The 24,908-nt window shown below is 48.7% G+C and overlaps 6 protein-coding genes across 6 annotated transcripts; 2 read left to right on the forward strand and 4 right to left on the reverse strand.

Annotated features, from left to right (window-relative positions):
• Positions 1-1,712: 1,712 nt before the first annotated feature.
• On the reverse strand, positions 1,713-2,966 carry H6S33_007673 (uncharacterized protein; the record flags this gene model as incomplete). The annotated part of the gene is made up of 1 exon (XM_044839342.1): positions 1,713-2,966. One exon carries the CDS (start codon positions 2,964-2,966, stop codon positions 1,713-1,715), a length of 1,254 nt encoding a protein of 417 aa, XP_044688546.1.
• Positions 2,967-4,386: 1,420 nt separating this feature from the next.
• Positions 4,387-5,010, reverse strand: H6S33_007674 (uncharacterized protein; the record flags this gene model as incomplete). The annotated part of the gene is made up of 3 exons (XM_044839343.1): positions 4,387-4,565; positions 4,647-4,797; positions 4,915-5,010. The coding sequence occupies 3 exons, from the start codon at positions 5,008-5,010 to the stop codon at positions 4,387-4,389; spliced, it is 426 nt and encodes a 141-aa protein (XP_044688547.1).
• A 1,786-nt stretch (positions 5,011-6,796) lies between these two features.
• Positions 6,797-8,287, forward strand: H6S33_007675 (uncharacterized protein; the record flags this gene model as incomplete). Its single annotated transcript, XM_044839344.1, has 3 exons — positions 6,797-6,866; positions 6,987-7,857; positions 7,912-8,287. The coding sequence occupies 3 exons, from the start codon at positions 6,797-6,799 to the stop codon at positions 8,285-8,287; spliced, it is 1,317 nt and encodes a 438-aa protein (XP_044688548.1).
• Positions 8,288-9,704: 1,417 nt separating this feature from the next.
• H6S33_007676 (uncharacterized protein) lies at positions 9,705-12,192 on the reverse strand (the record flags this gene model as incomplete). Its single annotated transcript, XM_044839345.1, has 7 exons — positions 9,705-9,760; positions 9,824-11,102; positions 11,184-11,399; positions 11,465-11,845; positions 11,899-11,949; positions 12,007-12,075; positions 12,139-12,192. 7 exons carry the CDS (start codon positions 12,190-12,192, stop codon positions 9,705-9,707), a joined length of 2,106 nt encoding a protein of 701 aa, XP_044688549.1.
• Positions 12,193-14,392: 2,200 nt separating this feature from the next.
• On the reverse strand, positions 14,393-18,397 carry H6S33_007677 (uncharacterized protein; the record flags this gene model as incomplete). Its single annotated transcript, XM_044839347.1, has 4 exons — positions 14,393-17,535; positions 17,764-18,150; positions 18,218-18,329; positions 18,389-18,397. 4 exons carry the CDS (start codon positions 18,395-18,397, stop codon positions 14,393-14,395), a joined length of 3,651 nt encoding a protein of 1,216 aa, XP_044688550.1.
• A 4,716-nt stretch (positions 18,398-23,113) lies between these two features.
• On the forward strand, positions 23,114-24,504 carry H6S33_007678 (uncharacterized protein; the record flags this gene model as incomplete). Its single annotated transcript, XM_044839348.1, has 3 exons — positions 23,114-23,154; positions 23,216-23,504; positions 23,578-24,504. The coding sequence occupies 3 exons, from the start codon at positions 23,114-23,116 to the stop codon at positions 24,502-24,504; spliced, it is 1,257 nt and encodes a 418-aa protein (XP_044688551.1).
• Positions 24,505-24,908: the final 404 nt, after the last annotated feature.

Consider the following 24,908-nt stretch of genomic DNA (forward strand, 5'->3'; position numbering starts at 1 on the left):
CACAATTCGGTAGGAGAGTCCGCCCATCTGGCCCCACTGGTCCGCCTGGTTCATAAGGTGGCTGTTCATCGGCACAGGCCAAATGGGCTGCATACATGTACCGTACAGTTCAGTTACCTGAGTCTAACAATCACATGATATGATTTATGCACTCAGGCTAGATCTAGATACATCTCCTTAAGATAAGGAAAGAGATACATGCATCTTTTCAATTAAACTCCAAAAGATCGGCGAATTGGGCCTACCAAACACAGATGGAGAACTAGAGGTCATGTACGTATCAGATGCCACTAGAAGGCCTTATGCGACCTTTAAAATACACCCCGCACATTCTGTCCAGGATGTAATTCGATTAATAGGGCCCCGGCAGGTACATATTCACATGAGTCAACCGTCCAGGAAGAGCCGTACACACCATACAAGGCAATCAAGGCGAGAAAGATGGTATGGAATTAAAGTAATGCAGTATGTGCCTTATTTTGCTCGGGACGGGTGATAATTGGCTCGGGGCCACTACCTCCGGGCAGATTGCATCAGCAATAATCACAACCAGGATGTCCTTGTCAGTGAAATCAACTAGTACTCCTAGGAGAGTTATTCTTTTTTTCTGTATCAAACAAAACAAGAGACTAGTTTCTTCAGGGTATTTCGATGAATAAAGATAGGTACTGTCACTATCCAGGTAGTCCTGGGCCTCCATATATATGTCTTCTATTTAAAAAAAACCAACGTCATGATCAGCGCAGGCTTTCCAACTTGACGCATCCACTCCGAGAGATCTGACACCACGGTGTTCGTGGGGATATATAGGGACCAGTTGTCATCCATCACTAGCGTGATAGACCTACTATTTACAGCCAAATTCTCTCCTGTACCTCTACCGTTTTGTTTTGTATCTGATCTGATACAGACCCAGCATTTAAATTATCAACTGCGTAGTACTAGATGCCTCCAATTGATCTAGTACAGTACTCGTGCACGGCCGTACGACCACACCCACAGTGCTACGAGGAAAAACAACTTCATTGAGCCGGTTTATTACTCTGTGGTTTTCACTCTGTGATTTCTCTCTAGGCGCCATGTTTGTTTGCACGCTATTGGTTGTTTTGTGTGTTGTCAATCTAGTGGTCTTAGGGTATTCCAGATCCGTCAACGGGTTTGCCCACAGCTTATGATTACTCGCCGCCACATAACTCGGTTCTACAAGAGGGGTTCAAATTACATGAGTCGATTCATATAAGCATTGGCCTCCATGGTAATCTCATTTTGTTTGAGGTGATCCGATTTTTGGTTTATTTTGAGACCATTCTTTATTTTCCGGTAAGCGTTTAGTCATTGGAGAGCTCCTTCTTCACAGTTTCTCACTCGTCCCGCGCTAACCGGGCAACCCCTGCAAGGATCCTGGAACCCAACTGTGCCAACACTTCCGCAAAACATAATACACTTGGAATCATACATTCATGTATGCTAAATTTTTATTTTTTGGTGTCGACCCCCGCTGCCAGCTAAGAAAATAAACCCGCCTGCCCATGATCCCGAAGGAAAGACACAAAGAAAAAATATAAAAAAAAAAAGGTATAAATGCCAAGCCGACATGTTCACATAGAGAACAAAACCCAAGAAAGAAAGAAACAAAAGCACAAGAGGATATCAATCTCGCCCTACAAAAGAAACCCATTCCCTCATTAATCATAAGGCGTTCAGCTAGCTGCCTAAACCCTGCTGCTGCCAATGCTATCCATGCTCGACAAGCTCCCCTCGCTCCCCTTCCTGTATCCCCTACCAGCTCTTACCATCTCCCTACTACCACCATGGACAAGCGCCCTAGGACCAACAGGCACCAAGTGGCCAACCGGTACACCACTACCATAGGTCCCGCCTGCGCCACCTCCATTGCGCTCAATCGGCGCCTGCGACCTCCCAGCAAGAATGTTCTCCATCGGCAGCGGGTGAGCATAGGTCTTGTTTCCCTTCGCCATCCCGAGCTGACTCTGGTCAATGCTGTCATCGTCGCTGTCGGACTCGCTCTCGGTGTCACTCTCCGTATCGGTATCCGAGCTTGTATATTCCTCCTCTGGTGATGGGATCCTCCTCGGCTGAGGCGGAGGCTTCTGTGTCCTTGTTGACTTTACCCGACCAGGCCTGCTCGCAGGCGCCGCCGACGCCGCCGCCCTTGATTTCGAGTGCCGCACCTTTGCCGGATGGCGCACCGTCGTCTCACCGCGTCCCAGATCTGGATATCCCGAGAGATCCGAGTCCTCCGGCTTCCAGCCCCTCGGCCTCGCAGGCTCCTGCTTATCAACGAAGCTGCGCCCACCACCACTGACCTGTCGCATCTCCTTCTCGCGCATAACCACCGTATCGTTGTCGTTCAGGCCACCACCGCGCAGGCGCCCCCAGATACTTCCTTCGCCCGTGCCCCACACCGACGTCTTCTTCTTGCCCATTGGGCGCGGGCCGAAGGTCTTGTGGACGTGCGACTTTGTATATGTTGTGTCGAGCTCGCCGAGGACGACCGTTCGCGCGCCAGCTGTGCTGCCGCCGGCGCGGCGCGTCGAGCCGTCAGAGAAGACGGTGATTGCGTCGTCGGGACGTTCGCCGGGGCGGCGGAGCACGGACGACTTGTAGTCCTCCCAGTCGGTGGGCTTCCAGATGAAGCCGCCTTTCATGACGAAGAGCCAGAGGACGAGGAGGCCGATCGAGGCGCCGAGGAGCGAGAAAATGACGAGGACGCCGGCGCTCATGGATTTGGGGTGGACATAGGGGCCGTTGTTGTTGCGAGGCTCGAGCTCGGAGCGGGGGGCAAGGTCGGAGCGAGCGGAGAGAGGACTGTCGTGCGAGAGGAGCTCGTTGAAGGCCGAGAGGGCACGGGCCGTGAGAGTGGAGATATCGGCGTCGATACGGGCCAGGAGCTGGACGAGGGAGCCGTCGGCACGACCGGATAGGGTGGAGACTGCGGGTGCCATGATTGGCGGAATGCAGCTGGGAGGGGGAGGGAGAGTTGTCTTAGGTACGTGAAAAGAATTCGTTATCGTGATATCGTGAAGAATGAGGCCTAGGGGGGTGAGGGAGGGGTGGGCGAGTAGGTGAGTGAGTGAGTGAGTGAGTGAGTGAGTGAGTAAGGTAGAGGAATGCAGACAGACACCCGTGTTGTCGTAGTGAAGTGTGGTGTAGTCGATCCAAATGCAGGAGGTTGGCAGTCGGGCGGCGGTTAACGTGTGGTTGTTGCTCCTCGTTGTTTGTCGATGGTTGCTGCGGTGACGGGTGGCACACGGCACTTGGCAGGGGGGTGTGGCGTATCGGCCAAACAGTGGCCGGAAGGAGAGAGAGCTCAGTCCAGCTCTTGGGGGTGTTGTCTGTAGCCCATAACAACATAGCTTCTCTACTCTCTGCTCTAGACGATTCCTCGTAAAATACACAGCTGGATGTGATTCGTGAAAACCCCCTCCCCTCTCCCTCCCTTGCTATGATTGATCCACTGCGCACGATGGAAAAAAAAAAAAAAAAAAAAAGGCATTCACCACACAGCATGTGCCTCTCAACCCTGGCTGCACGTTCGTCCTCGATCGTGACCCTCCTCGAACCCCCTCGGACCCCCTCGCATGAAGGGTACCTGACGAGCACTACGCAATTGATATGATAGGATCCCCTCTCTAACGAAATGACGGCATACCCAGCGAGGGGGGGATTTTTGAAACAACCACGCCCACGGTACCGAGGGCACGCTCGCTCACCGCCTCCTCTGCTCGGTTCTGCCCACCTACGTCAATGTAGCGCCCACGAGAAGGAAGGGAGGGAGGGGGACGCCAGAGTATCTGAAACCTACAAACTGAGGCTCCGGACCCCGAGAACGGCCGCCTGTATGCGAATTCCAAGGCACTGTAGCGTGACGGGCGCCGTGACGGCCGTGGCTTGATTCGCGGAGATGCCCCCACCCACGATAGCCTGCATTACCGGTTTCCGATACTGTACCGATGTAGGGGAGGGCCCTTTGGATTTCACGTTGTGACCTGGTGAGCCCACGTTGGAGAGTATCCAGGTAGGTATCCAGGTACGGTGCACTTCACACATGTAGGTATGGCTGTCACTCTAGGCAGAAGATGCCATGCAAGGGCCGCTCGCTGCCCACGATATCAAACCTAGAGTTACCTATGTACCTACAAGCCCCCTCAACCCCTCCCCCTCCCTCCAAAAAACCGGTAAAGCAATCATTACACACGCGCACACGCACAAGAAAAAAAAGCCATATGATATAATTGCACTGTATTAAATTCCCAAAAGCGCAAGCTCAAAGCCAAAAGCAAAAGCCAATAAAAAAAAAAAAAAGGACTAGTAGTAGCTCCCATAACGCCTACACACAGCAATTGCCCTCCATCTAGCTACAGCCTACAGATACTTCCTCGCCGCATTCCGGATGCGCGCATCAAAGACCAAGCTCACGATGCGCATGTCCACCTCGTAGAACGGGTTCATGAGCGTCTTTGCGTACAGCTCGTACGCGTCCGTGAAGAACTGGCGGATGGCGTCGTCGGCCTTTGTGTCGTGCAGCAGGAGGAACTTGATATCTGTGTGTGCACACATCCCCAATTAGCCCCCTATCTTCCCTCTCCTCTTTCTGGGGGGGGGGGGGGGGGGGGGGGACGTACTGCCAGCGGTCAAGAAGCACGACACAAACAGGTTGTTGAAGCGGTCGACGCACTTCATGTACATTGTGCTGCTGGCCCACTGCACCTCCTCGATGATGTCGAGGGAGGAGTGCACGATGAACTGGTTCATTGGGCGCTGCTCCTCACGGAACTGTGAACTCCGCCGTTAGCATCTTCCACTCCACCATCCCATTCGCTCCTGTTCTCTCGGGACGTGGGGGGTGAATGTGCCCGCGGGGGGAGGGGGGGGGGGACCGGAGAAACGTACGCGTGCGACCCCATCACCGCCTTGCTTGGACGTGCCGAACTCGGCTTCGTACAGCGGGTTGTCCTTTGTGCCGACGATGGCGAAGTAGAAACTCATCTTTGCTGTGGTGCTGCGGGCCGGAAGCTCTCTCTCTCTGTCTGTGTCTGTCTTCTGTGGTAGTGGTGGGATCTGATAAGCGCACGGCTACTTACTAGTATGGAGCTAGCTGCTGCTGCTGACTCAGCAACGAGCCCACCGCCCCCCGGGCATGTGGAGTGGGAGGAGAACCCGACCGAACCATCCGATTCCTGATCGAACCATTCCCGCACCCCACCAAACCACTCACTCGCCTTCGCTTCCATCATCGCAACAACATACAACTCTCCGCTCACCAAATACACACTTATAATTCGCAATGGCGTGCGTATCCTCCCCCCCCCTCCCTTGTTGCTGTGGTGCAGAGGAGGGCAGAGCACTCGGCTAACCTTTCGGGCGGGTAAAAAAAAGTTTCCTCTACCGCGAAAACCGCGTGCCGTACTACCAGCGCCTGTTCCAGCGCAAAGACGGGTTGCGCCAGTGGGTTAAGGTTCGTATCTTCGCCTTTTGTCTGTCTGGGTGTGTGAGGTGTGGGATGTGAGGTGTGGATGGATGTGGATGTGGGCTAATGGGTGTGTGGTGATGGGTGGTGGTGTAGACCCCGAGGAGCCCGTACTTGCTCACCCCGTACTTCATCATCATGGGCCTCGGCGTCACCGGCAGTGTGTGGGGCATGTCGAGGATGGTTGCTGTAAGTTGTCCCTTACTCGTGGGGTGGTGGTTTGGGGGTTGTTTGCGGGGGGAATGGGCGCTGATGGGGATTGCGGGTATAGGGAAAGAAGACCTTTTTCTAGAGAGATGGCGGAAAGAATATGGGGGAGGGGGCTGTTAGAGAGGGGCGCTTTGTATAGCAGTGAGTACTTAGGTGAATAGAAGCGGTTTTAAATCCGATATTTGTGTTTAGATGGTTGATATTTGATATTTGATTTTTGTGTTTGGTGAGTGAGTTGTAGGTGCAATGGCTTGATAATGGGATATATATTTCGTATGAGATCTCAATGGGTGCGTTTCTTTAGTTGCTGAGGTTAGATGTCCATGAATGTGGTCTGAGTATTGACTGCAATAAGGTGTTGAGAGAGTGGAGAGTTTGAGGTTCTTTATTTGAGCTGTCTGGCCTGGACAGCGGGTTGAGAAACTCGAGGTTTGGGATGTGTGTTTGGTGAAATGATAGCATTGATTGAAATTGAGTATTATCTAGAAGCCATATGAGTATATAAACCGTAATAAGGTCTCAAACAACTCGAGTATCCATGTCCTTTTCTTTCTTTTTAAGCTGTATGTTCAGTCAAAGATGGAGAGAAATCCAACAAGTCACACTGCGCATGTCACAGGGTACCCGTGTAGTTAGTAGGTAGATTTTCTGACCAAACTGTTTCTACATTGTGCGCCCCCAGACACTTTGTTTAAAACCTTTGAAATCTGCGGTCGTTGAAACTGGATCCATGCATGGACCATGTCTCTGGTGCACGCAATTTGAGGTGGTGGCCACAGCGTTGAGGTGGGTGGGTTGCGCCACACACACTCTCACTCGGTTGTCCAGTCCCTGCACGTGGGGCGTTGGCGGCTCAACATTTCGCCCGGTTAAAACTGTGAACCCGGGGAAAGGACAGACCTCACCTCCTGGTTAGAACGACGTTTACCTACCTGGGCAGAATCCCTGCCACTACTGCCTTCTTCTATCTTCCACCTCTATTCGACAACTCCTTTTCTCCCTCTCCTCTGTCCTTCATCTCCTTCTTTCTTCTTCCTCGATAGAGGCTCTTTTCTGTTCTTCATCGGCTTTAATTGCAATTGGTACCTTTTAATCATGGCGGAATTCATTGGTTCACTCTTCGGAGGTGAAAAGGATCAGGCTCCTGTGGTTGCGTCTGATGACGGTATGTTTAAATTTCTTACTCCAGCAATTCCATCTGAGGGGAGGTGTCGTTCTACTCTTCAATTCGCTGTGGGTTTTGTTTCGTGTATCGCAATCTGGCCTTAAGCTAACCCCACATTAGATTTCGCAGACTTCGCAACCCCATCTGTGGCAACACCCTCTCCAGTTGCTGCCGCATCGATATCTCCTGTATCATCAATTGCATCTTCACCAACTGGTCTTCCGGTGTCCACGGGCCCTTGGTACGCAGTGTGGGAGCGTGCTGAGCTTAGCGACTTCAAGTTTGAAGGCTACGTCGGGATTCTGTTGCTCTTCGTCATCGGCACTCATGTCTGGGGTATCCGTCGCAACCGAGCAATTGCAAAGAAATTTATTTCCTCCATCACGCCGGTCCTGACACAAGAGTTCGCATACGTTGGATTCAATCAGATCGGAAGGGCGAACACGCTCAACACCAGTCCTACCGGTGAATTGGGTGTCGCAAAGGATTTCAACCCCGAGTTGGCCATCAAGGAAAACCATGCGCTCGAGTTCATCTCATACGCTTCCGGACGTCAGAACATTGCCTTTATGCACACCACCATCAAGCTTCAGCGCCGTAACAACCCCGTTGCCTGGATCGGCGAACAGTTGTTTTCCTTCTTCCTCGATAGCGTTCCCGACCCGACTGACAGTGCTACCATCACGATCTCTCCCTTCGACGGACAGGATGCTGGCAAGCAGGGTGGTGGACACAACAGCAAATTTGACAACTTCGTCTGGGCCCTCGTAAACAAGCGTGACATGAAGAGATGGCGCGACGAACGTTATGATCTCTCTTTGACCACTACCAAGGATTGGGAAGGCCTTCCGAGCTGGCTTGCGGTCATGAGCGAGAGCAAGGAGATTGGCGACACTGTTTTGTTCAAGGAGCTTAAGGATGCCGTCATCGACTGCCAGGATGTTTTGGAGTACTTGATCGTCACCGACCAGCCTGTTGACAAGCCCATGGAGTAAGTTTTCCTAAAATTTGCACTTCGAGATTATCATTCTAACAATATCGATAGACTCAAAGAAACCGTCCCCAAGAAGCGCATCTCCCTCAAGCTTACTCTTCCCTCATCTGAAAAGTCTGCTGCCGCGATCCCTGCACTTGTATCCGCCTTTATCCGTCTCGTTGATCACCTTGTTCTCACCGCCCACTTCCGTCCTGAAGTTCTCCGAAAGGTCAAGTCCGTTCGTGACGAGGAGATCCGTAAGCTCCAAAAGATCGCTGATGAAGAAAAGGCCGAGGAGCGCATGATGAAGCGTGACGAGGAGAAGAAAAAGGAGCGCGAGGAGAAGCTGAGGAACATGAGTGCTGAGGACCAGAAGAAGTTCCTCGAGAAGGAACGGGAGAAGGAGGGAAGAAAAGCCGCCAAGAGACAGATGAAGAAGGCTTAAAATACCATACCCAGCTTCTTTTCGGGCGTCATACTTTTGTTTATTGAGATGATGTCAACGTCCTTGTTTGTCTTGTAGTTTGTGGGCTTGCTTGTGACATCTTCTTTGCTTAATTTTGTTCATCTTTACTAAGGGTTGGTTGGGATGTGAATGAGGTTTTATGTGGAGCGGGACTGATGGGATGAGTCTTACGAAGCTGTGGGGAAGAAAATAACTCGGTACATAATGATAAAAATTAAAGTAACTCTCTTTATTCAAGCCTGCCCTTGGGTTGCATATATAATCGGCGAAGACAAAGAAACGGCAATTGCGTCTGGTTCGTGAGGGAAGCTACTTTCGATATAAAGGTTTTTCACTGGAATGGAGGTTTGCTCAGGTAGCTGTCCAAGCTGCATGCGTATTATTGATTGATCCAAGTAAGACTACTCCCCTTCACTTGGTTTGTACGTTCGATAGACAATCCATCGCCCTATAGTACCAAGCTCGGTATAATTTATTCAGTATAACCCATCTATCCATCCATCCACCCGTACCACCATCAACAACGCCAAAATAATAGCGAAAACCGTTCCTTACAACCCATTCGGGGATAGGGCAGCGGGGAGGAAAACATCGTGTCAGTGTATTCACTTCCTTCCTTCGGTGTTCATGCCGGCGGTATTCGAACTACCACACGTTTGTAGTTATGCTCGTATATAAAAACGGTAATATTCCGATTGAGTGTCTGTAGTCCTTCAAATCACATGCACTACTACAGCCTTGGATACTAGCGTCCGCCCCCGTTCCTAATTTATGTACCTTTACAGAATCTTTTTCTAGTGCATAATTGGGGACGGTATGTTGTTTTTGTTTGGAAGGAATCGATCATTGATACTGTTGCATGTTCGAGTGTTCTTGATACATGTACCCTGTATACTTGTGCTCTGGCGGAATGTACCCTAAGCTACATGTACATATATTATGTGGTACTACATGTATGTAGTTAGTACTTTGCGAGTGATATTCAGTGTTTGTAACTAGCTACATGTATAGCCCGAGGTACTTACTACTACATGTACTCAGTAAGTGTATGTACATATAGGTACATAGATGTATCCAACGTGCAGCTTGAGAGATACGTTGGGGAGACAGCAGTAGGACAGAAATATAGGTACGATGTAGTATGTAAAGAATCCGGAGAAAAAAATATATATAAAAAAAGGTGGAGGGCGGGGGAGGAAAAAAGGAAAAGGAAAAACGGTCTTCCTCAGTTATCATTATTTCCATCAAGCCATTCAACGAGTTCATAATACGATTCCCTTGGTGTTGACGCCACTGCATAAGTGTGTAGAGACGTGGGAGCAGGAGGAGGTGGTATGTTCCTATCTATCGTTCGCACGGAGTGGAGCCTTTCCGTTGTAATTATGCCTTATATCTCCTAATATGCCGAATATTCGACGAATTCACTCGTGATATGATCATTACCCAAAGATTCTTGATCGCCATTGTTAGAAACAACCGAAATACCGTAGAGTTCAGGGACCAAAAATCAGTTACCTTTAATTAATCTGATAATCTTACGATTCCTACTATTGTTTGCCGCTTCGAGGGCTGTCAGGCCTTTATATGATCCGGGTGCCGCATTCGCATCGGCCCCATTTTTCAATAGTAGCGTGACGATATCGGCATGTCCACCTTCCGCAGCCGCTTGTAGCGCTGTCCGACCATATTCTTCTGCTGCTGCAGCATTTATATCGGCGCCTCTATCCGCTAGTATCCTCACAATATGCATTTTCCCTGCTCCAGCAGCTGCTTGGAGTGCTGTTCGGCCTCCATTTTCTGCAGCTGGTGTATTCACATCGAAATTGTTTTCTAATAGGAATAGAACAGAGTCGGTATATCCACCCTCGGCTGCGGCTTGCAATATATCTCGAGTTCCTACGCGTTGGTTTCTCAAAAGGATCTCAACCATATCGTGGTGTCTAAACTTAAACAACCACCCCAAAACGGTTTCGCCGTCAATAAGAGCATTAATGTTCATCCTGTAATGCACGAGTATATTCATTGTATCCAGATATCCGGCCTCTGCTGCTGATTGGAACATCTTTCCACGGGCTGATGGGCCCACCAACTCGCGGCACCTTGGATATTGTAGGAGCATGGTGGTAGCTAGGTTACGTCCCTTCTCTACGGCTTTCCGTAACAAGTCTGGAAACACCCACTCCCACATTGATAGATGTTTCATGATGTCAACTTTACCGGCTTTCCGTAGAAATAGGTCTTCCCTCCTCTTTGGGTCTAAGTTCGCACCGAGACTCGAGAATTCGGCTTCCAGGCACTGAAGCCAATAATCGGCGTACCCCTTCAGCCATGGGCTTTGAAGAGCGCTGTCTGCAGTTTCCCGGTCCTCTGGTGCCGCAATTAAAAGACTTTTGATAAAAGTTATACCTTCTCTACTTACTCTGGATTCTTCTAGGGCTTGACTTGGGAAGTCCATAGCTCCTTTACAATATTCGATAAGTGACGTAATGTCAAGAAAGGACTGCTTTCCGGATTTCTCTAAGCCAGTGTGTGGGGATGTATCGGTCCCAGTGCTGCTTTCCAAGTGGTGAAACGGCTTGAGTGAAGTACACATTTCGTAGACCATGCAACCTAATGACCATATGTCAAGTGCGTGGGTGAATGTTTTTTGCCCATGAAATATTCCCATGAGTTCAGGTGCAAGATATCCATCAGTTCCGCACCTAGTCCGTAGGAAGGTGTTCTTTGTCTGCTTCGATATCCCAAAGTCGGCGATCTTGACCCAAATAGGATGAATAGAAGCCATCAGAACATTCTGTCAAAACCTTATATCAGTGTCTGTGTTACCAGCCCGAGAAGGTATACGGTTATTAAGGGCAGGAAGATGATCACACACCTCAGGCTTCAAATCACGATGACAAATTTCTTTCGTATGAAGAACATCCAGCCCTTCCAAGATTTGTTTCGTGATTTCTTTCACTTCGAACTCTACCGACTTACTTTGGCTCCTGATATATTCCGCTAAGTTTCCGTGCCCAATGTATTCCATTGCGAGAAATATATCATCTCTATTTTCGTACCAGCCAAGAAATTTTACGACTAAGTGGGAATACTAAATAATGAAATTACCTCCCGTTGACCCTGATACCTATAAATCGATTCTTTTAGAACGCTTACCTCTCTTAAATCAACGAAAGCCAGCAGCTCTCGAGTGAAATGATCCGATTTTAATCGTCGGCGCAGTTGTTTGACCGCCCTGAGTTCCCCCGATTTCTGTTCCTCCTCAAGCCAGATCTCCCCACTTGCCCCAGCCCCAATAATCCCGAGACGCTTCCAGGTCGATTTTCCACCAATCGTGTTGTGTACCACATAGTCCTCATGGAAACATGTTTCTAGCTTGTAGTTATGGAATTCTTCAGGAGGACCGCCCTGATAGGAGACACCAAGTGACGATTTTCGTGGGAATCGGGGGTTTCTGACATTGCGGCGCTTACGTACGTCGTACGATGATGATGATTCTTCTAGATTCTCTGGGAAGCTGAAAAAAGGCAGAGAAGACTGACAGACTTTAGGTAAGCTTGGGCTTGGGGAATTTCCATTACGAAGCTTACCTCGTGCGATGTTAATTCTTCTGGGAAGCTGAAAAAAGGTAGAGATATAGACTGATAGGCTTTAAGTAAGCTTAGATTTCGGAGATTTTCATTACGAAGCTTACGTACCTCGTGCGATGGTAATTCTTTTGGATGCTCTGGGGAGCTGCGCGGAGGCATAGGTATAGGCATAGACAGCTGGTAGACTTTAGGTGAGCTTGATAAGGCTGGGGGGTCTTTTCATGTCATTAAAACTCATACGGTTAGTTCTTTTCTGCTAATACGGCCCCTCCGGTCTGCGACCCATAACGACATAGGAATTGAGATAACCCCGACAAGTTAAAGAAAATTTCTCAAATGGTATGAAGGTTGGATAGAGTTCTGTTCTAGGTAGGTCTTCTCCCTCCACCGGAACAGATGTTGGTTGGCGAGTGAAAACGATTCAAGAGGTAAAGAGACCAGTTAATAACGACGATATTTCCCTTCTTATGTTTAGATGTTCCGCCGAGAGGTGTTCCGTGGAGGTGGAAGGCATCTATTGTGCGCGAGATAAGTTCCCCGCATTTATGTCTTTGAGCTTTTATACGAGGCTGCCAAACATTTGCGGCTGATATTGTGGCTTGTGCCTGTTTTACGCCAATCTTTGGAGGCCCAATATTCTCCAGCCATTGCAATGCTTGGACAGCGCTTAAGGCGAAAACACACAAGCATCTGTTTTGTCTGAGATAACTGCTGCAAGGATCGATTACATGATGTAATATCAGTGGTGGTGAGATACTGACGATGTAAATTATAAAGTTTGTACCGGTGTTTTATGGAAGTTAAATGTCTGTTTGCATCCTACAACGAAGCTTCAATTTGGATAAGGACACGTCGACAACTACTTGAAGTACATGTAATTCAGATAGGTATACACTGGAGTACATCTATTCACTCTATGTAGCTACGTGCTTTACATATGTTTATCCCTTAGACCATCAACTCAGCCGGGACCAAATCGATTATTATTATTCAGGGCATATACAAATATTTCAACCCACTGTTGGAATGATAACACATAAGCATTAACAACAAGAAACCACCACGTCTTCCCTTTGGAGCTATAAATCTCGAGATTCAAAGGCTCAAGAGTGAGTAGTTAACATCGTTAACGTGCTGAAATCTACGTCGATCACGCTTAAACACAAGTGATGAGCCGTGAACCACCGTGGATATACTTTGACGCTAGTACAATCCCGGCTATTGGTAAATTTTTTGGGGGTGTCAGTAATTGTTACACTCCGTTCGGCAACACGATATTCAGCCGAATATCGTGATATTGAGAAAATATGCAATATTTTTCCTAGTGGTAGTGTTCTAGCGACCACAAAATGTCAACATTCTCAATCTACTATCTGCCCAATATTACGATAAAAAATATCTTGCTCCAACCTAAATATTTGAACTACCACTACTAATTACACCCGCAACGTCCCAGATTGTGGTTGCAGCCGAACATGCCAATTGTAACCACGATATTCAGGTCCCAAAAATCACATATTTAGTTGTAACCTTGCCAGGTTGCAACATCGCCATATTCATATCGCAGTTTTGCCGAACGGAGTAAGCTCTCTAGCGGGCGAGATAAAACTCAAGACTCCAATGAACAGGTGTGCACCTTAAATACCGAGAACATCGATTGATTGGATCGAAATTATATGGGCGCCACGCATGGCAACCAAAGGTGACCAATGATTTTCAGAGTTACAATGGGCTTAGCCACACAATTTGTATATTGGAAAGAAGTCTGAAGAACTTTCACATATCTTCACTTAAAAAATTTAAATATTTAACTAAAAATACAAAGAAATAACCACAGGATAGAGCTGGCTCCCTGCTTGATCTGAGTAGTGCTGTGAAGTCTTCAAAGGGATTTTTGGGGGGGTTCAAAATGATCAGGAGTGAAAAAGAGTCAAATTGCGGTGGTGGCGGTTGCGTTGCTTGGTCGCCAAGTTGTCCCTTTCTAAAAAAATTCGACCAATGGTAGGCTCTCGCAGACCGGTCAAAATAAAATTTCCTAAAAGAGGGTTCTTCACACATACCGTGAACACCCTGAACATTGATAGAGTTCAGTCGACCTATTATCAATCTACTGCACAGAAAGTGTTGTCAAACACTCAAAACTTTTGCAATAGGCCCTTCGCGCAGACAGAGCTGGCTCCAAATTCTACTTGTATCACAACATGCAAACGATATCTACACCTTTACGAACAAAGAGCAAAAAAGCAACATAAATACATGTACAGACACCACGCGCAGCTCCCTTTTTAACCCATTTATTCCCTTACAAATTACCTAACTAATTACCTACAGTACAAAAGAAAAAGAAAAAAACTAGAAAAAAAACTAGGGAAACTACTAAAAGGTGAAGAAAAAAAAGAGGTAGAGAAAAAAAGAAGTAAAGAAAAAATAAAATAAAAAAAACACTACCCATCTAAAAACTCCCAACCCGAAACCCAAAACCCAATCCACTATTTTACAGCACCTCCACCCTCCCATCCCTCACGCCCCTCCCATCCTCAATCGCCACCACCCTCCACAGCGCCCTCTTCGCCCCCTCCACATCCCCCTCCCTCTCCAGCGCCTCCGCCAAACAATACCACGCCTCAGAACACCCCCACCCCCTCGGACTCTCCGTACACGCCCTCAGCAGCGTCACCGCCCGCGACTGTTTCGCCGCCCTCATGACCGCCTCCTCCTCCAGCTCCCTCAGCGACTTCAGCGGTACCGTCTCTTTCCTCCCCACTGGCGCCTCTTCACTCGGAATGAGTCCAAGCAGGAGCTGCGAGAGCCCAACAATCGCGCCAGGACAGTTTATGTCGGCCGCCAACGCGGCCTCGAAGTAGCGCTGTGCATTGAATAAGTCTTTATTCTCGAGCGCTTGTAGAGCCCGCTCCACGTTGACAGCGCCTTCGCCTTGCAGCTCGCCCCAGCCGCCCCATGTGCCGATGCGGGCGCCGAAGCCGCCTTCTTTGGGGGCATCGCTGGAGGCGGGGGTATCGATGAGGGCTGCCTCTTCGACGGCGTCCCGGGCGTCGCTGACCCAGCCGCAGCGGCGGTACAGGGCGGCCATGAAGAGCCAGACAGTTCGGAGTGTGTCTTCTGAGCGGCGGCGCTCTGCTGCTTCTTGGAGGACGGGCTCGGGTAGGTATACGGGGCGGGAGATGTTACGAGTAGGAGTAGGAGTTTCTGTGACTGGGACTGGTGCAATGGGGTTTGGAAGTGCGGAGCGGGGGAGATTGTTTGGGAGGTTCTTTTGCGGCTTTTCGTCATAGACAGAGACTGGCGTGGCAGTTCCTGTGGTCTTAGGCGTGAACGTCCCGCTGCCGTTTCCGGTGAAAGTTCCACTGGTGCCATTACGGCTGGGTGTGAAGCTGCCGCTGGGAGAGAAGGTGCCATTACTATGAACTCTCTGCAGCTTACTCTTCAGCACGCTGAACATCGCACCCTCCTTCTTTTCGTCCCCACCGCTACTCGTCGGTGTTGCCGGCGATGAGATATCAGTGCTGCTAGGCAACGGGGGAATCTCATCTTCTACGCTTGTCCCAACTACCGAGTATGTGCTTTTGACACTTTTTGACCTTCTTATGGTTCCACCGCTCACCGAGTACCTCCTACCCTTGCGGCTTCTTTCCGCAGCTTGGATCTCCGCCAACGATGGTGGTATGCTTTCTATCGGCTCGGTTGCCGTAACCCGAATTCGCGGCGCACCGCGATATGTAGATCTCTGGCGGACCCGAACGGACTGCGATGTGCTGGAATCTGGTCTGCCAGTCCCAGGGCGTGTTGGAGGGATGCATCCAAGTGGTGCTGGTGTAGTGGAAAGGTCATTCGCAGAGATGGAATACTGCTTCTCATATGCGGGCTTCATGGTGAATATTCTGCTGATGCGGGAAGCAGTGGAGGGTCTACGGCTTGATTTGGCAGTCGATGGAGGCTCCGGGGAGAATTGGGATGACGGCGGAACAAGAGGTGGTGGGAAAAGACGGTTATAAAGTGTCAATAGAGTTTCAGCACCCCCAACAGCAGATAAGGGTCCTGAAGTAGCTTCTAGAAGTGCCATTCTTGTCATCTGCAGCTCCAGCGCAAGCGTTTTCTCGTCCACGCTTAATGTGGTAGGGTCAGACGGGGACAGAAGAACCAAAGCCTTCGTACATATCTTTTCTGCCTCGTCGAACTCTTCCTGCGCAGAGAGCAGAACTGAAAGGGCATGGCCCACAGCAGCTTTTCTCCCTCGCTCCCTTCTGGTATTTCCGATTCGTTTCAAAGCCTTCCGCAAATTTTTTATTGCAGCGGTGGTATCGCCAAGGTCGGCATGAACCGTTGCGATACCATAATAAGCATCCATATCTTCAGGATCGCTTTTCAAGCTCTTCTCAAAAGCTTTCTTTGCGAACAAAAGAATCTCGCTCCTCTCCTCACCCATAACCGTCTGCCGCGCCCACGCCGCATTCGCAGTTCCGATACCCCGATACACAATTCCAAGGACCAAAGGATCTTTGACCTTCCAATCGCGCGTCCACTTCTCACATCTTCCGGCAATTTTCAACGCCTTTGCACCTTCACCAAGGTATTTTGTGAGCATCCTTATGCCATCGGCCGCAGTAGTAAGAACCATAGCAGAAGAATCAATATCCTTCTCAATTTTCCCCTTTGCAATTCTCTCAGCCGCATTTTCGCTCAAATCCAGATACGTTTCGAGTGAAAGAACAGCATCGGCCAAGTTTCCCATTGACGTGAGAACATAGAACAAGTGCCTCAGAATTCGCGGTGAATGGAACGTCTTTGTGGCGGCACGGTATAGACACTCACTGACAACCTCCGCATCCAGACCCGATCCCCCAGCGACCCGCCAGTTTTCACAGACGATATCGACGAATTCGCCAATGAGTTGATGAAAGGTGTCGGCAGCCGGGAAAGAATGTGTGTTCAATAAGTAGGCCTCATAGATATTTTGTACTAAATTCAACTCATTGCGGACTTGAGAAGGGGTGCCGGCGGGTTGAGCAGGAGAAACTAGGGATAGCGTAGAGGCGTTTTCGGAGCCGTTGGGGGGTATTCGGGGATAAGGCGCATCTGGATGGGTGGGTGGTAATAATAACACTGAAAGAAACCGAAAGTAATGGCGATACACTTCTCGTCTTTCTGCATCTTTGAGCGGGTCGCTTCCCTGGCTAGGGGATGTGAGAGTTGGTTGTTTCTGTCGCGGGAGCTCGGAAACAAATCTGTGAAACGCTTTGAATGCACCCGAAATAGTTGCTTCATCAACCTGTGACTTCCCGATCGCCGCATGTATTGATTCCGCATCCTCCATAGTGGGTGGCAATGATGGTGTCGCTTGTTCTGAGTCCGTTTTCCACTCGCCCCGGGGCTTCTCATGCTTCCGTGGGGTAATATGACAAACAGTTGCTGGAGGTGAAGGAATGTCTGGAGAGTTATTTTCCAACCAGCATCGATATGTCGTGAGTGCAGCATGAGAGAGTGCTCGCTCAGTCCACTCTGTAGTTGACGGCGAAGCACGTAACGCTGTGGGAAGGGTAGCTGCCTGGCGAATTGCGGTTTTATAGAGCTGTAGTGGAATCGAGAGATCTTTGGGGTTTGTATGTGATAGAGCGATTCCTACGGGAGCAAGTCAATACCACAAAGACATCCAAAATAGCCCCCCACCAGCCATCACTGTCCGTACCTGCTGTCTGAACCATCTCCAGGTGTCGACAAAGCCACAAAACAAACCACCGAGATCGTCCAGCCAGGACAGATATTACATTCCAGCACACAGGATGAACGGCCCAGAGAGTAAAAAAAAATCTTGGTCTTATCGATTTAATCACTACTTCTTCTACGCACCTTGTAAAACCAGCGACTTTATCCTCGCAATCTCAATGTACCCATCCTTCGCCTTCCCCACGCCCACAAACTCCTCCGACACCTCCCGGACCCCCGGGATAACCCTAACCACATCCTCCCATTCCCCCTTCAACATACAGGCCCAGGCAATCGTCACCCTCGCTTCCACTATGTCATCCGCCGTGGCTGTCGAGCTGGGCCCACCTCCTGCAGGCGATGGCAACCTTATCGCCGCCTCCGGAGTTCGGTCCAGCTCCTGCTGCAGCGTATCCTGCAGCGCGTCCAAAGAAACGATATAAGAGACGATTGTTGACGGCGACTCATGAGGTAATGGTGGGGGAAGTAGCTGATGGATCTTTGCTTCTGTGGCTGCTGTCAAGGCAAGACCTGGCGTTCTGAATTAGTTTCTATTTCCCAGAGGACGGAGGAGGGAGGGAGGGGCGTGTGGAGGTACATTTTCGGCCGGGTGCATGTTTTTGAACCTTCCTGGCAAGCTCGGGGATTTCATCCCAGTTCCCGTTGCACCGCGCCTGCTCAAGGCGCTGGAGGTATAGTGTCCCTTTTGTCTAGCAGGAAGTGATCAGTTGGGGGTTGCTCCGGTGGAGAGGGATTCGGAGAGACGTACTGTGCTCATTATAGAGGGGTAGATAGTTGGTGGATGAGCTTAGTAGAAGGTCGCAGTTTGAGAGACGCGAACCCGTGGACCCGGCGAACTCGTGATCGGGTCTTCGACTTGTAGTGGTGGTGGTGTTGCGGCTCAACAGAACGTGACGTATCAATCACTGCGGCGACCCTAACCCTGAACAACGGTTTTCAAAAGGTGAAGATAGTGACAACGATGAACAGATGGATGGGGGCGTTAATTGGATGTTTGTCGACGACCGTGATGATAGGGCAGAGGGGATATGGAAATGTCGAGAGAGAGAAGGATTCTCATCGCTCCGAGATGACGGCGATCCTGGCTCGGTTATACGCGTGGATCCCCGACTGAATAAATGAATACTAACCCAATACTCTCATCATTCCCTTGCCATGTACCACGTTGGCCCCTTGTGTCCGTTCCATTCGTCTTCTTCCTGCTACACCCAGGACCTGGGTAAATCCAGTTTGTTTGCAGTTACATACATACATACGTCTGCAAACAACATTCGGTCCTTTGGAGGTAGAGTACTCTACTCTAGACGATCTGAGATTACTAGCAGACACATGTCTAAAATAAATACCTGTACCCGTCTAGTTGGTCTAGCTGCCGAATAGTTCCCCGGATTCCCGTACCCTAGCCTGGCCATACAGGGGTCGTGTAGAGTAGAACGTTCGATAGAAGAGATGTCTTATCCCTAGCCCTACGGCCACTAACGTAGCGCCAAACAAAGCCTCAATTTCAACCTCACCCCTCTAATTATCCCAGGCCTCCTCATCATAATTCCAAGACAACGGCTGCACAGACATTTCCTTGGGTTCTCGAAACAAAAAATCTGAATCATTATCGGAGATCCCATAGGTACATGCATTGTGCACGGCCGGCTGTTCATCCCATCTGATATAATATATCACTTGGCCATGATCTCCGGGTAGATGAGTGTCGTTGAGAATTCGACGTGAAGATGCTTTCAGTAGATAGAAACAACATTAGCTCATCTTTCCCCTCGCTTCAAGTTTCCAAACCCCTTTATCACCCTTTGACCACTTATTGCATGCTGCAGGAACCCGAGGGGTCTGTATAATAATTTGGGAGAGTATTGCATCTTGCAGAGGCAGACAGTTGATAACTGTGCGTGTGCCGATCGCGATCGTCAAGCGCAAAATTAGAAAGGCACCGTTTTTATTACAACCACCCCTGCGCCTTGATGGAGGGGGTTGAATGACGCTCGTTCCATCTGCCTCAAAATCTCTTTAGGATATCTCTCTTAGAGTGGACATGTCTAGATACACCACCGCTCATCAAATGGAAGAGGAAGAGAAATATCTTCACACCTGGAATTAGCATGACTCCCGTCGTCGCTAACATCACCTCCTCACTCCAGGGCTATGGATATCATGACCCCTTCCCTTTCTGTTTACCCCTCTAGAGTAGGCACGTCTGAGTTCACTATCGCGCTGCGCTGGCCACGGGTGTGAGTGGGGTACTTGTCAGTGCTAGCGCTCCCGCATCTGCTAGATAAGATAACAGGCCTAGGCGGGAGAGGCAGTGAACTGAATCCGCCAGGTCGTTCCCAGTTTAACGTATCTTGTATTCCGCTGTTATTCCAGCGAGGGGCCGGGGGCTGGAGGGATTCTGCTGGTCTCGATTGATGTGGTCAGCCAATCTGTCATTAAGCCTAATTCCCTCGCCCCGAGGTGAGAAGTGAAGTGCTGTTTATTAGCCAAATACCAAACTGTGAGAGTCATAGCTATCCAGCTAGACATTCTTAAGTTAATATATCAGTAACCCATGAGAAGCAACGGCACAGCCCGGGCCTCCAGGAGCTCAACAGAATGTAGTCCGCCCGGTCCAGCTAGAGCTTTGAAGTAACATAGAGTGCGCAGCTCGCACGGCCTAGATGAGCTGTGCAGGTAGTGTTATATATGTGTTCTTCATGGTCGGGGGTGGTTAGTGGTCATGGCTGTGGTCTGCTGCTACTTCGGGGAGTGTCGGTATTATGAGAAAGTGGGTGAGACTCGCGTGCTGGTGGTAGTTGTGGTTGTAGATCTGGACTTAGAGAAATCATGAGATATCACTCGATCCCGGTGGTTTTTTGTATCACCAGAGAAAATGATGTAGTTGCTCGAGTATTTGGAAAGTATAGGGATGTGGCTTTTGGCCCTTATCTGCAGCTGGAGGGTACAATTTATTTACTGGTGAGAAGCACTAACTTTGTAAGGGTACCTGATCGATATTGGAAGAAGATCATCAGGAAGATGGGAGGGCATGCGCAGTTATTTCTTTTTAATTTTCTTGATTCCTTTTCGATCACCGCAATAAAAATAGGTAAAAAAGGGAGAAGAGATAGTAGAAGAAGAGAAAAAAAAGTAGAAGAAATAAAAAACCTTTTTTCGCTTCAAACCAGCGAGGGAGCACAGAATTACTTTCCCAAGCAAAGAAGCACTCACCCAACCCAACCCGGCCTCCCTCATGACAAATCCTTCACGGCACGTGTAAAAAGTCCGCCCACTAGTCCTAGGCCCATTTTTGACAAAAAGGAGAACCACCAATCATTCAATTCACTCCCGACTCTTCGCAAAATCAACGTCTCAATTTTTTTCCCCAACCCGGCGGCGCAGCCGACCCCGCGTTTAGTCCACCAAAAACACCCCTATTCTCATTAATCGGACCTTCTAGCCTAACACTCCATTTCCCAATCTCGCGCCAGAGGTATCATGGTGCACCCATCCGCTGCGCAGCCCCACGGTTGCAACACTCATAACCCGAGTGATCCACCATGTCGCACTCGCGACCTTTATCCCTGTCCATATGTATGGGTGCACAGGAACCATAACACCGGTGTTTTAAGCTTCCCACTAAAATATAGATAAACAGCACCACTCCTCGATGGCACCGGCTTAGCGCACATTACCCACGACGCATATTAGCCTGTCGATCGTTGACTGCTGATGAGAGGCACTGGTGGAGGGGTAGAGTGGGCGGTCTTGGTAGCTTCTCTCGTCTTGTGGACGTTTGGGTGATTCTTCTTCGACTTTGTTGTGATCTAATGTCCCTCCGTCTTCTGAAGGTGGAATAGACCTTAGGTTTTCCAGCATTTGAGTGTATGCCAAGAGAGGAGAATAACCGGCCAAGAGTGAATTTTTTCTTGTGAGGAAAGAACACTGCGCATATTTTATCGTAACCACACAGTATATTAGATCTGAATTCGATTCCTAAATTTGTAATTCCAGGCTAGGATTCTCTACCAAAAGAAGCTTTAAAAACAATCTTCCTGAAAAAAATGACCTATATCAAAAATTTGCCAAAAGCGTACTTCTCAATGTCCAGATATTTCTCTGATAGGAAGTAGAAGGGCGGGAGACTCAGAGTTGCTTATGTCGTCGAGGCTCTTAACGACAAAAGTGTCACTAGTTGCAGAACACATCGTAGTTCAAGCCCTATTCCGTTTCAGCGTCACAAATATTGATTAGTCGTACTTGCCCAATCCCACAAACCCATGATCCACACAAAACGTTTCATGAAATTTCGTTTGAAAAGTCTCGATGCACCGCGATTAACAAAACACTCTCCCTCTCACAGAAACGTTCGAACCCACGCCCGACCTACTTCTCTACCCGCCGTGATTTCCCCTTTAAATTCCGTGTTTCCATTTCCCTCAAGTGAGTTGGGAAATTGAAAGCCCAATCAAAGGTAAGCCATCTGTTGGTATCAACCTTCCTCCTGTGCTCCATGATCTTGAATAAAGTTTCACGACAGACCTCGCACACCAAGGCATTTTTGTGAGGAATAGTTATCAAAAAGTCTTAGAACGTAAGTTTATCTCGGGCACCAGATTTTCTCTCTGCGGGTTTACTGATTTTGAGTGTTCTCGGACACAGAAAGGGTGCCTTTGTAAACAAATCCTCTGTACACATATCCTCGAGCGAAGCAGGATCTTGTTAGTTTGCGTGAGAAGCCGTCTCTTGGTACAAGGAACGTCTCAAAGCCAACTTTCGTGTTAAAAATCTCCTGTTACTAGTCAAACTTTCAGCGTAAGCATTTCTCTCCAGGAAAGATATTTCTCTCTGCAGGTTTATTGACCTTTCATATTTCTCTAAGACCCCTTCCCGAAGTCTTTCCGATCATCTCGAGTGAAGAAAGTATCTTCAGTCTATACACAAGAAGCCTCTGTCAAGACCGGTCTCTGTGTGAAGGGGTTTCATCAGGGGGATTTTCTGTCTTACCAACTGCATTGTCAAAATTTTCAAAACGTACAATATCTCTGAGCTCTCTGGCCCACACTTTTCTCTTGATCGATGGTTGACCATGAATGTTTCTTTCTTTCAGATCTGCTTCTACATGAGCTGTAGAGATACTTTCCGCCAAGAAAAAGTATCTCAAAGCGTGCTTGAATCTTTTAGCTTCTTCATATAAATAGGCATCTGTTTTTCCTATTTCTGTCCAGGAAGCACTGTGTTTGTAAGGTCTTCAAGCCTCGTAAGATGCCCATACTTTATAAAGAATCCTAATCATCCTGAAGGTTACCAGCCTCGAGATACGTTCTGTTGTTTCTCTCTTTTGCCTTTCCGTTTGACTAATCTCTGTTCTTTTTTTCTTTTTTCTTCGTCCGCAGAAGCCTTTTTTTTCCTCACGGGAAGGTCTTCTCATCACACTATTACTTGATTCTATTAGCATTTCGCGTTAAAACTGTATGTATTTGATCTCACAATGACTTTATCTTCCTGGCTCAATGCTTATTATGATGCGAAGTAAATTGGATCCAATAAAGTCTTGTAGCTTTAAATTGTTACCAATCGCGCAAATAATCAGCGGTTCACACGGTAGATTGAGAAATAGCACTCCCGCAACGACAAGTCACGAAGAAACCAGCCCAAGCGCTGGGAAGAACCCCATTGGAAATGGAAATACGTATGGTATTGGTAGCCTTCGTGGGTCTGGAACATTGCGGCCACCAGACCACCTAATTGGTCCTGAAGAAGTTGTCAATGCACCTTGTAACTGCCATGAATGCTGGAATGGAAGGTTGCTCGTAAACAGCTCTGGCCGGTACTTCGATACCGTAGAACGCTCCGACAAAAGGCGACCGAGTGTTGTAGAGGTGAGTAATTTTTTCGAAATCTTCTTTTAAGTTTGTCGCATTATGGATCGGAAGCTAACATATAACCCAACAGTTCGAGCCGGATATGAATAACGTAAAAATGATTAATGACGTATACCGTGCTGCCCTTGCTAAGGACAGAGAGCTTGTGCATAGGGTCATCTTGGAGGGACCTGAAACCGTCTGTGTGGTCACAAACCCTCTTGCGGAGAGTTACGCGGCCCACGACTTTTGCGTTTTTCTAAACCCGGGCAGTTCTCCCGAGAATAATATGAATGAAGTTCTCTGGAACCCTGTTGAACTCAAGCTTTTCGCCGGAGGGCGTGCCCAGGAATGGGGTGGGATCCTCCACCATGCCATCATGGGAGGTGATATGTGGCTTTTAGAGCGTGCTTTAGCAGTAGGAGCCCGGACAAGAGATCGAGACAGTCGGGGGCGTACCCCGCTCCACATAGCAATCCGTGAAGGACGCCTGGATATGGTTAAAATATTGACCAACTATCCATCCCATTCCCCCTTCATCCCGCGCGATGTCTGGGGCCGAAACGCCTGTGATGAGGCTGTACTCCGCTACGTGCGTGAGAAAATCGCACGTGGGGGCTCTGGCTCGAAAATTACCCTAGACCAGCGGTATAAGATCCTTCTTTGGATCATTGGCCACGAAGAAATGCGCAAGGATAAGAATATCCTACACCTCGCGTGTAGGTTTAACCATACAGCCTTGGTACACTCCCTTGTGGGGAATACCTCGCTCCGGGAGGACCTAAAGAACAGGCGAATTCGTCGTAATAGGTCACCTCTTTTAGACCAGCGGAATAACTTCGTTGCTACCATTGTGGCGATGTTGGAGGGCTCAAGTTCAAGGGATGAAACATTAGTGCCCACAAATGTCTTTCTACCCGGCCCTGTCGACAGGAACGAACCAGCAACGCGTCCATGGTTTGATGATCAAGCGTATAATGGGTGGGCTCAAGGAGACTTTATGTACGGTTGGTTTTAAGGTGAGTGCATAATACTTGATAGATAGTGGGGAAAATAGAAGTTCTGGTTTGTTCTTTTACAGTGTTCTTGCCGTTTGCTTGATCCTTGTCATGTACAATGTCGGCTTGTCTTCGTTTTTTTGCGTTGAACCTAGGGACCACCTCACAAAACGAAAGTTTAAACCCTTTCTTGAAGTCATCAGTGGATTTGACTTTGGCCTTGAGTCTTGTACATTGAAATGGGCCGGTTACCATTCGTACATGAGTAAATGTCTTTAATGTTATCTATGGTTTAGAATGTAAATATATCCTACATACGGTGTAGAATAGCCCGAAAGACTGTAGTGGTTCAGCGATGAAATGGAGTGTTATTTAAAATGTCACAAATTGAAGTAACAGGTTAGGGGAATGAAACCCAAAGGGC

Source organism: Morchella sextelata (genome assembly GCF_020137385.1).
Source record: "Morchella sextelata strain SCLS chromosome Unknown scls_24, whole genome shotgun sequence".
Taxonomy (NCBI): Eukaryota; Fungi; Ascomycota; class Pezizomycetes; order Pezizales; family Morchellaceae; genus Morchella; species Morchella sextelata.